This window comes from Hakea prostrata, chromosome 3, assembly GCF_041222555.1.
Source record: "Hakea prostrata isolate BN-2017 chromosome 3, UWA_Hpros_2, whole genome shotgun sequence".
NCBI classification, from domain to species: Eukaryota; Viridiplantae; Streptophyta; class Magnoliopsida; order Proteales; family Proteaceae; genus Hakea; species Hakea prostrata.
In genome coordinates this window covers 9074014-9086156 of record NC_142602.1, presented here as the reverse complement: position 1 = coordinate 9086156, position 12143 = coordinate 9074014, and the positions used below count along the sequence as shown (strand labels likewise).

The 12143-nt window shown below is 38.7% G+C and overlaps 1 protein-coding gene across 1 annotated transcript; it reads right to left on the bottom strand.

The window, feature by feature from the left end:
• Positions 1-102: 102 nt before the first annotated feature.
• On the bottom strand, positions 103-6455 carry LOC149020667 (cell division cycle protein 48 homolog). The gene is made up of 9 exons (XM_089148879.1): positions 6313-6455; positions 4815-4980; positions 4507-4735; positions 3600-4366; positions 3287-3508; positions 3110-3181; positions 2551-2832; positions 2082-2441; positions 103-1278 (listed from the first exon to the last, which is right to left on the bottom strand). Exons 1-9 carry the CDS (start codon positions 6369-6371, stop codon positions 979-981), a joined length of 2457 nt encoding a protein of 818 aa, XP_089005005.1. The 5' UTR covers positions 6372-6455; the 3' UTR covers positions 103-978.
• Between the last annotated feature and the right edge of the window lie 5688 nt (positions 6456-12143).

Sequence of the window (12143 nt, the reverse complement as noted above, 5' to 3'; positions counted from 1 at the left end):
CCCTTTGTTCACCGTCACGTGACGCACATGCACCCTCACATGTGGCCCCACCATCACATGAAATTTTAGTAAACCCTACTGCTGTCTCTCCGTATAAGTCTATCAGACGCACAGAATTATACACGGAGTTGAATTATACTAAAATACATAAGTTAGAACGATACAATACTCGATATAAGACAATATGTTTCTTAAAACCAAGATGTCTAATCTTACTGTCGATATGCCACAATTAAAGAGTAGATGCTTTTACCGCTGCATCTCCTTTGGGGAAACCAGACTCAGAACCTTGGACAGCTTACCACCGTGAAAAAGGATCCCTCCCACAGTCCCACTTCCTTTTTGGCTTTCTTCACCCAATCCACCCATCCGACTTCCAGCAACAAGGGTTTTACAAATCAGCGAAAACGATGAGGCTAATCTTTACTTTTCTGATTTTTTCCATAGACCCGACTCGAAACATAATTACTTCCACAAGATTTGCTGACTTGGATTAGAAACGAATCAAATTGGCACGGCACATCAATCACCAATTGTACATCTTAAGTCCGAAAGCTCCTTTGAACTCATTAAACAACGATCAAGCGCCTCTTCAAATCAGATTTTATTGGTTGGTTGTTTTGCTTGTGGCAACATGCACTGCAGAGCTGACAAAGTTTCTCTTTCTAAACACACAAGGCCTACTACCGCACAATCCTTAAGATCCAGACAACCAAAACATGCTTCCATACAAAAGCGTCCACATCCAAACTTGATTAGTGCATTCATTTCAGAATCAGGGAGAGAACTTCTGAGTTGGACTGTAATACAACTAAAAACTAAAGCATAAAAGAGTTGCACCATGGGTTGAGGAGAGGATAAAAGAAAAAGGATTTTGGGATACCAAAGACGGTACATAGGAATGGTTCTTGGTAAAGAAAAAGGAAATTTAAGTGTTGATCTCAGATGATAAAAGCAGTAAGTGTAACGTATATTGGCTTAACCATACAAGTCATCATCTTCCCCACCAGCAGCAGCAGAAGAGAATGGATCTGATGCCCCAGTTCCTGCTGCAGTCTCAGGGCGATCTGGGAACCTAAACTCCGACCCAAAGCCTCGAGATTGCTGGAGAGTCTGAGCAAATAGCTGATACTTCCTAATATCAGCATCACTAACACTCCTACGAGCAAATTTCATGGACTCCTCAAAATGTGCTGCCTTAATCTCAGGCACATCATCAACATCATCTTCTTCCATTGCTTCTGGGTTTTCACTCCTCTTCCTCTCCCTCTCAATATCCTGCAGCACAAAAGGCATAGAACAAATGAATAAATATTTGAATAATGAAACAAAGTTTTGCTAGAAAAATATGCAGCCTCGCACAAAAATATAATGTTGCGTACACAGCAGGGATCACACACACATCTGGTAAGATATACCCTGCATCACAGACTCACTGTGCAGTTGACACCAAACGGTGGATCATGATAATATCCTTGTGGAGCTATTTGGTTCCCATATAGCAAAAAATCACAGCCTGGGTAAGACAGAATTATACTCCACAAGGGAAAAAAGAGTACATCAAAACTGTAACACGTCATATGGAAAACCCTGAGGTCATGTTTTAAACCCTAGATCTTGTCATATGACCTAAGAAGACAGGACATACAAACTTCCATCTGTTCTTTACCTAATTCATCTCTACATTTGAGAAAGTAAGGGCCACACCAACAACAATGAAGGTCCATCATAAACACTAGAGGTTCCTAGAAGTCATTTTAAAGAATTTGACCGGGGGGAGGGGGGCGTGAACCCAGCCCCACCTCAAAAGCAGTCAAAATCAGCTTCATGTAAAGACTTGGGGTGCAACCCAGATCAATCTCTAGTGTCACTTAAACCCAACTTTGACATACCCCTACCATATCCCAAATCCAACATATATCCCTACCATATCCCAAATCCAAATCCAGCATGAAAAAATCTAGATAAGGCTGGAACTGGAGATGTGTGCATGAATTCTTATGAAATTAAATGGGTGGGACTTGTGATGTACAGAGGGACACCATATCAACAGTAAAAACGGCTGAGGAAACTTTTCTTACCTTCTCAATGTTCTCCCTAATAGCATACTTGCAAGCACGCTGACAGATCTCAGTGATATCTGCACCACTGAAACCATGAGTATACCGTGCAAGAGCAGTAAGGTCAACATCCCGAGCAACAGGTGATTTGCGTAAACATGATTTGAAGATTTGGAGACGAGAGGCTTCATCTGGTAGTGGTATATATATCAACTGGTCCAAACGGCCAGGCCTGAGCAATGCAGGATCAATAATATCTGGCCTGTTTGTGGCTCCAATTATAAAAACTGTCTTCTTCGCACTCATCCCATCCATCTCTGTCAAGAGTTGGTTCAAAACCCTGTCTGCAGCACCCCCAGCATCTCCTACCGAACTCCCACGCTGAACAAATAAGGAAACAAAATGAAAATCAAAATATCTTAACCGTTCAGTGATTGTGCTTTCGTATACAGTTAGGGGCTTAAAAACTAAATATGTTAATTGATGGTACCTGAGTGGCAATAGAATCAAGTTCATCAAAGAACAGTACACATGGAGCTGAACCCCGTGCCTTATCAAATATCTCCCGCACATTTGCCTCACTTTCTCCAAACCACATTGTCAGCAATTCAGGTCCTTTGACGCTGATAAAATTTGCTTGACATTCATTTGCAATTGCTTTAGCAAGCAGGGTTTTACCACACCCAGGTGGACCATAGAAGAGAACACCTTTAGATGGAGACATGCCAAACTTTTCAAACTTCTCAGGATGCTCCACTGGGTATTGCACAGTCTGCCAATGGTAACAAATTACCATGAGATGAGGTTATCCACAGCATAACATTGCTCAAGAAAAGCAAGAAAAAAATAATAATGAAATAAATAAACAAACAAACAAGACTCTAAGAGCAGTGCAAAAATTCAATCATGTTGAAAACTTAAATTTATCCCACATAATCTTGTAATTTACACAATCACCGAATACTAAAAAATCTGCGAGTGAGTAAATTGCATTTGTTGCCAAAACAGTATGAGGAAAGGGGTATGCTCAAGAGAAATAAAAGCCACACCTCCTGAAGCTCCCTTTTGACATTTTCCAACCCACCAATATCTTCCCAAGAGACATTGGGCACTTCAACAACCTGCCAACAAAATTGGTTCCCATATGATCAGATTATATACAACAATTAAAAAAAGGCAACAATCTAGCATTAATTTCGAGGACACAATTTCAGTTAAAAACTAACAGTTTCACGCAAGGCAGATGGATTGGAAGATCCAAGAGCAGTTTGGAAATGTTCGTTTGTCACAGCCATTGAATTTAAAACTTCAGCATCAATTGTCTCATCTTCCAAGTCAATTACATCCATTTTCTCCCTAATGCACTGAAGAGCAGCCTCAGTGCAAAGAGCAGCAAGATCTGCACCAACATAACCGTGTGTATTTTTTGACACTTTTTCCAGGTCAACCTGCAAAACAGATTCGAAAGGACAAGTTTATTTTCTTCAAATAGAGGATATTCATCAAGATAAAGGCAAGAGATCAGTGTCAAGATCTCACATCTTCGGCAAGTTTCATGTTCTTTGTATGTATACGAAGAACTTCCAGCCTCCCCACCTCATCAGGCACACCAATATCAATTTCTCGATCAAATCTACCAAATCTCCTAAGGGCAGGGTCTATGCTGTTGGGTCTATTGGTGGCTCCCATCACAATCACATGTGCTCGAGATTTGAGACCATCCATTAAAGTAAGAAGTTGAGACACTATACGTCTTTCCACTTCACCATGTGTCTTTTCTCTCTTTGGGGCAATAGAATCTATCTCATCAATGAAAATGATGGAAGGAGCATTCTTCTCAGCTTCTTCAAAAGCCTTCCTCAAATTGCTCTCACTCTCACCAGCCAACTTTGACATTATCTCAGGTCCATTTATCAAGAAGAAGAATGCTCCGGTCTCATTGGCAACAGCCCTTGCAATTAGAGTTTTCCCAGAACCAGGTGGCCCATACAGCAAGATCCCTTTTGGAGGCTTTACACCAATGGACTTGAACAGTTGGGGGTGTCTCAAAGGAAGTTCTACTAGCTCACGTATCTGAGCCATTTGCTTCCTAACACCACCAACGTCATCATATCCGACCTCATTTAATCGCTCCTCATCCTCGCGCTTGATAGGGTCTCCCTCACAGAAGATTTCTGTATCCGGTGCAACGACACAATATTCACCAGGATCCGTCTCAATAACCTTGAATTCAACACTTCGCATGCCACCCCTTACAAGAAAAAGATCACCTTTCCTCAAAGGTCGATATGATTCCAAGAAATATGCTGTTGATAGGGAAAAAAAGCAGGGGTGGGGGAGTCAGTCAGACATGTATACTGGATCCTGCATAAAAAAACAAATATAAACAAAACAAGGGGATAAAGGAAATAATCAAAATAAAGAAGAGCATTGTGATAGCACTCACGTTTCAGATACACATCAAATAGGTTCCCTGTCACACCCTCAATTGTATCATCAATGGGAAGGATGTGGACACGTTTCCCATACTTCACATCAGGACATTGATGGACAGAGACAACATCCCCAAGGCGTACCCTAAGATTAGCACGCACCACTTTATTCATTCTGATTTTTGGTTCTTCGCATTGATCATCACCAAGGACTATGCAGACTGTGTCCTTTCGCTTCTTCCCCTGCAGAATTCATATGTCAAGGATTTTTATGGAAGAAACCCCAACATCTTATATCAAAACCAGGAATAGGTAAAATCACCTTGATTAAAACTGTGTCTCCTCGGAAAAACTGGAGCTTTTCCATCGTGGTAGGATTCATGGAAATGACAGAATTGTCATCATTTATAGCTTCATCAACAACAAGGCGGTTTGGAGACTTTTTGCGTTCCAATATTGCAGTAGAAAAGTCTCTTTTATTACCTTTCCTGTTTAAAGTTGGGAAATAAAATTATTCTTGCAGTAAAAAGAGAATTGCAAAGCAACATTAGAGTAGATAGAAATTTAGACTTCAAGTGAAAATAGTGAACCTGAAACCAAACCATATACGACCAACCATTCTAGCTGAACCCTATAAGATTTGTTTAGAATTCAAGCTGAATATGCAAGCAACCTGTTTCCCACCTAAACCTATATGGAAGAAAAATACTCTCCCAAAGGAGAAGATCTTTCGCACCTTTGCCCATCACACTTGATGAGCTACATTCTTACATAATGATTAATATAGATTGAAGAATTACAGATATATGGATACAGCATGATGCAATGCAACGATTAAAGCATCAAGGGTAGATTATGTTCTTCCCTTTCACTTTACAACACAAATAATTTGGTTTTTTTTTTTTTTTTTTTTTTTAATTACAAACGGATGATAAAAACCTCTATTTCCCAAAATGAAATTCAGTCAACCATGTGGGCAACACTTTCTTCAGAAATACAAGTTATGATACAGAGAGAATACTCGGCTTATTGTTCTGTTCTATTCTCCTAAAATACCATAACAACATCAAATAATAGTAACAAGCTTCAACAGTTTTCGAGCTGCAGTTTGCAGTCGCACAGACCACATTTGTTATGTACATCTCGCTTTATCAATTGAAACGCCAAAATACTATCAAAGCTTCGACAATGAGTTTTTGCTTTCTCGTATTCCAACAAGTTACTAGCAAAGGACGGGTAAAAAAAAAGGGTGCTCAAGTAGTTCACAATGAGGAAAAAATGATACAAAACATTCCTTGCAGTTGAGCTCAAGTTCAACCTTGTGCGCACATCCTTATGGTAAACATATCCTCTAAAAATTCAAAATAGAACACTGCTATTGAAAGATCTAAGGGCTTGACCACTGCTCGAGGCAATTACCAGCATACAAAGCATCAAAATCTGACCCGCCGGCCATTACAAATGAGAAAAACAAAAAACGATGCCGCAAAAACTGATTTAGGGTTTCATATTCTAAATTTCAAGACATAGTATCGTTGACCGAAAATGAAGAGGGTGGGGGGAGTATATAAGAGAAATAATTCTGGGCATTCCAAGTCAAAACCCTAACCCTATAACCAAAAAGAAATCCTCATGATCGCAAAAGGTAAACATATAGAGCTAAAATCTTAAATATCTAGATTAGATGCAATCAATCAATAACTGAGAGCAGCATCAAATTTCGCTACAACAATGGATTACGGAACAAAAAGAAACACGTCTGCGCATCTTTTTTTTTCTCTTTCGGATGAAGAAGTGGAAGGTTATGGTTGTATACGTACGGGTCAGTCGAAGAAGAAGGCTGTCCATGATCAGCAGCGGATGAACTCGAATCCGCCATTGTTTAAAGAGCAACTGAGATAAACTTGAGCAGCGAATTTCGATCTATCGACTGGTGGTTCAGTAAAGACTGAACGGGGAAGGTAAAGCGCTTTAAATACCGTGAGAAAACTTGTTATCAAAGCCACAACCCGAAACGCAACTGGTACGAACCACCTAACGAGATATCAACAAACGCTACACGGGCGGTGGGAAGACGCGCGAGATCTTAACCCGACGCGCTCTTCTTCTTATCAGTCGTTAGGTTGTTAGTTGTTACATTCCACTTGAGCCTTGAGCTGTCAAATACTCAAAATCAAATCGGACCGTTTAATGGAAGTCAATATACCTTAGATGATATGGTAATTTACTTGAAAAAGGAAAAAAAATGGTTTGGTTATAGTTTCAAATATGTTGATTATTTATCCTAAATTATTTATGTGGTTGGTTTGTTCGATTGAGACCATTGAATCAAAATAAATAATAAAAAAAACATAAATATAGCTGAACGGCTGTGTAAATAAATCATACCATTAAATGTATTGATTTAAATCTGAATCGTATATGATGGACGACTCAGATTTAATTCCACTAAATTTAATGGTAGGATTTATAGAACCGTTCAGTCACCACTTTCCAAAAAGAAAAAACAAAAAATTAAACATTTTCATTTACATGTGCCACCTCAAAAACTAAGCCCTTCATATGAACCGTTTAGATTCTCTATACTCAATCTGCTCGTATTCGTATCTCCTCATTCACATAAGGGAGTCTAGATTCTTTCTATCTAACTTGTAAAGTGTAGATGTATGGGTGTATAAGCAGACTGAGTGGATATAATCTAAATTCCACACAAAGCCTGACGCCAGTTTCAGCTCTATGCCTGCATGTGAGTGTGGGGATGGGTGTAGAGGCACGTTTCTCTCCACACTCACATGAATTCCTCGGAGATATTATATTTATATTTAGGTCCTCATAAACTTATGGCACACAAACCAAACCACGTGGAAACCGAAAAGGAAAAAAAAAAAACCGAACAACGTGGCGTCAGATTTTCTTTCTTCAGCCCAAGATAAGATTTATAATCCATTAGGTTTTTCCAGCCCATGGATCGCTTGTGAGAGCACTCCCAATTCCCAAGAAAGGGCATGTGGATCAAAGTCACGATTTTGATAAACCCATACCCAGTTTACATTGAATGGGCTAATATAGATGTCTTCATGGCCTTGGGTTTGCTATTTCATGGGTTGGGTTCAAGTGTCTAAAAGCTCAAGCCCAAGATCAGTGGCTTACATGCTTAGTGCCCTAGCCTAGCTAGGCCCATTGGTTCCTCATACGACAACGTATGTGGTTCTCTTCCCTGGTGAATTCCATCTGTGCGGGCCCACACATAACGTATGTCTAAGACAAAATCTGGTTCGGGTCCGCAAGCAAATGGTCCAATCTTTATTTGATGGCAACAAAAAGCGCTAGCAACTTCACAAACCCTTATGCGTAAAAAAGCAAAGCTTGCGAGCCAAACCATGTGGTTTGGTAGATAAGTGGGTGGGTTGTGGGTGTGGAGACAGTTTCCAGGCTCCACAGTTAATCAATAGGTGTCCAAAGCCCACCACTTCAGTCCATCAACTGAGGCAGTTCAACTTCACTGCTGCACAACTGTGCTGGCAATGGTCAAGATCGAAATTTCAATTGTTGTCAGCAGGTGTTTGCACATATAATGTGCAACATTCAAATCTTGGTTCAACTGAGGAGTTTTCACCCTAAATTGGGCCCCACACTCTCAAAACGGATGTACTCTACTCCTTCGGTTTTTTATTTTTTAGGGTAGCAGCTCTTTCTTGGCAAGATACCTGATACAAAATGTTATAAGTTCTGAAGGTGATGGGATAAGTTGACTTAAGCTTTTTTAACCTATTTCATACTAGATTAGCCCAATTTAACATTCATACACTAGACTACGCCCCATTAAGCACATAAAACTCTTGGCGAAGAGAGAGATGGACAGATGACCAACCATGATCATGAATCATGATGGGGGCTCACATATGCCTGCTTTACTTGACCAATGTAAACATCATTATGATCCACATGACTGTAGTGTAATCAGTTACATTAGTGGGGGAGGAGGGTAGGCCCATGGGCCCATGGTGGCCCATGGGAGGACTCCTGAGCATTATCTACCAACAAAAAGAAGTCATTCCACTTGAAGGGGTGGAAGTCAAATCCCTAGCTAGTCAAAGACATTTCCCTTATATATGCTTATGTTTCCTCGTAAATCCACTCTCTCCCTTAGTTGTTTAGACACAATCATGGCTAGTGTTTAACATCAAGCATTCCTTGCTTTAAGCTGTTCAAGGATTTCCTCTTTTTCTTCTTCTTTATTACTTTTTTTTTTTATATTATATACTATGCACCTTAAGGAGAGAGATGTGAAATCATTCAGGGGATCCATGGTCAATTGGTGGACCATTTCCTTGTTTGGTGCTCTTTCCATTTGTGTTTCTCATGATTCTAATATCTTCTTTTGATGATTTATACATGTGGGTCTAAACTCTTAAAGGTGGTTAAGAAAATTCTCTGTCTTATTATTTTGCAGGTGCATCTCCATATGGAAACTCATTCTATCTTTTGTGTTTTTCTTAGATTTTTATCTCATACATTAGATATATTTAATAACTTTTGAGAATAAGATAAGGAATAACTGAAAACCTCTAATATGTTTCGAGAATGGAGAAAATCCTTTGAAAAATATCTTAATTCCTTCCTATATTTTCATATGAAGGTGAACATTATTGGAGTTTAATTAACAAGAAATTAAACAATGGTTCCATGTCAAATGTGAGTAGATATTGTGAAATGGTTATAAGAACTCATAAACCCCTCTAGTAAATACATATAGAAAAAAGAGTACAGAAGTGTAAATCAACTTGACAGGACTTCTACTCTATGCTTTGTCAAAAGTGGACATTCCTTCTTCTATCTTATGTGATACTTATCCTTCTAACGGCCAGAGGGAAAGAAAACAAATAAAAGGGGTCAAGAGTTATCCCTCTCTGTAAAAATGAAGCTTAGCCTTTTCTGGTGTAATGTACATATTTGGTTTCAAAGTCAAGGTGTTAATCCTTTTCTCGGCTTGACAATATATCCTAGCTAGTTAGACTTGTCTCACAAACAAAAATGGATTATCTCAGTTGGCAAAGACCAATACTTCTTAAGTAAAATCAAGAGTTTGAATCTCCTTGGAGCCGGGGGGGGGGGGGGGGCTTCATCTTGCATAAAAATAAAAATAAACCCTCATGTATGAAGCTTCCTCGTAAGAATTACTCTATGTACGCTTAAGCTACTACAGACACCACGGATCAAAAAAAGAGAAGGATTGGTGTGATAAACAATGCCCCAAGTATAAAGAGAATCTAAAGATAAAATATTGCATTCCCTAAGCTTCAGAGCTGTTCTTGTGTCCATGTAGCAAACATGCATCAGCTGAACTTACCAATGCTGATTCCCAAGAGGGAGATACATTTGACATGAGATTTCAGATATCCAAGTTCAAGCATCAGCATCAACAGAAATTCAAAAACATTCTATCAATAAGGGAGACTTTTTGCTTCCACCAATACATATTCTGGTTATATTACATTGAATCAAAGCCTCCATTTTGACCATCACATGGGATCATATAAGAATTGGGCCAAATAAGTTAGGTCTTGATGTTCTTTATTAGTTTGATTCATATATCCACTTTACCCTTTGAATATTGAATTGACATAACATATGTGTCAAGTCATTTGTATATGGTTTGGAGTCAATGCAAACAAGAAATGGCCAGCTTTCGTTCTCTCTTTCTTTGCCTTTCCCCCTTTTCAGTGCCCTTTTCTTTGTAAATCTAGCTAGCTGCAACTTTCTGGGGCTTAGGCTTTCAGCTTTTCAAAATCTTCAAAGATATAATTGTAAGAATTTATATAATACCATAGAAAGATATGGTATCACATGCTTCCACTCTTTGCCCATACTGCATGAACATCTGAATCTTCGCTCCTGAAAAGCAATAGCACTAAGGTTTAGGTGATCATGCATGCAGAATTCTAAATATTTATGGACCACTGAACTGAAGGAAAATATGTTTTTCTAGTGCAAGTTTGCAAATTGCTCTTGAAAACGTGAGCCACTGGACTTTTCTAAAATAAGACCTGGAAGAGGGTCAGGTCCTGTGAACAATAGAGTCTATGAGAAAGCAGAAAAGAACGAAAATTACAATCAAACAATCACATTTTTCTACAAGGACTTGTATGTGTTACAATCAAATAATTAAATGTTGTACTAGTAGCTGCACATTTGACAAGATTTCGTACTGGGTTAGATCTGCTTATCTTTAGCTTACATCCATTACTGTTCAGAAATCCCAAATGCTTTTCTTTCACTTCAATCAAGGGATTGAGGGAATGGATGAAAATTTTCTTTCTTCACCATAGATGAAGAGAAAGAGCTCAAATTGAAGGAAAAATTTTCAGGTTAGATGGGTGTTTGACAACACTTTTTCTACTTCAGATTCCAGGCGCATCTGCTCGTTTAAATATGCCTAAACACATAAACCCACTTGCAGATAACTGGGCTTATTTTGTTTTCCACATCAATCATTTGGTCTTGTAGCAGATATGATCTGCCTTTCACACTTACCTTTATCTTTGCCTAGTATAATCTTGTGTCCTGTTGTCTCCGCAAAAAGGAAGCATGACAGCTTTCTTCCTGTAGCTAATAAACCATTAGAGCAACTGGCCTGGTTAAGTTTAATTGATCCCATACCTCTGCAAATCATACTATTAAGCCATATTCATGAACATTAAAGTGGTTTTACTGAGTTCTAGGAAAGATAGCTTAGATAGTGCTGAACCACTGAGCTGAATCTATTTTAACCTTTATTTTACCTTGGTAGTGGGGTTAGAATCTATTCTCTCAAACCCAACTTTGTAAAGGCACTGCTCCACTAAGAGATATCTTATGTCTTTGCCTCTTGTTTGGAATTGAGATTGATTCCTGGTGGGCCAATATTCCTGAATGCTTTTAGTTCCTTTTCCATATGCAGCAGAATGGGTGATGAGTGGGTTCTGGAAGAGAAGATAAACAAATACAAAAGGGTTCTCTGTGGAAGTGGCTAGCATCATTGCCAGGACCCCTATTTACAAAGAGAAACAAGAAAAAAAGCTCTGACCTTTAAACCTAAAGATGATACCTACTTAAGCTAATTGATTAAAGTTAAAAATTTCATTGCCAGGACTCTCTATATCACTCTTTATGGAAAGAGAAACAAGGAGAAAGCCCTGAAATTAAAACCCCACGGCCAGGTGGCTAATTGATTAAAGTTAAAGATTTCATAACGACTGTAATAAATGAGATAAAATTTTGATGGACTTTCATCTCAAATGTGCCTAAACTTGTAAAACTTTTTCAAAATTGTGGCAATTGGGTCATATCAGAGGGAAGACTAGCAGCTGGATTGGACTTAGTTGGAAATGGAAATGTTTGCATTTACTTTCATATGTCAACCTCACCTGATTTGGAGGAAATAAAATAAAATTGAAATGCATAGATATGATGACCTCAACATTAATTGCCTAGGGGCTAGGTCAGTACTGTGTTAAGATTAATTTTTATATATAATTTAAATAAAAGACGAGCTTTACCCTTGATCAAATTCTTAACCTCATAGCATAAAATGTTAATCTTTTGCCAACTGAATAACCCTTTGAGGTTAAAATTGGCAGAGATGACATGATTTATTAAGATTTAAGTATTC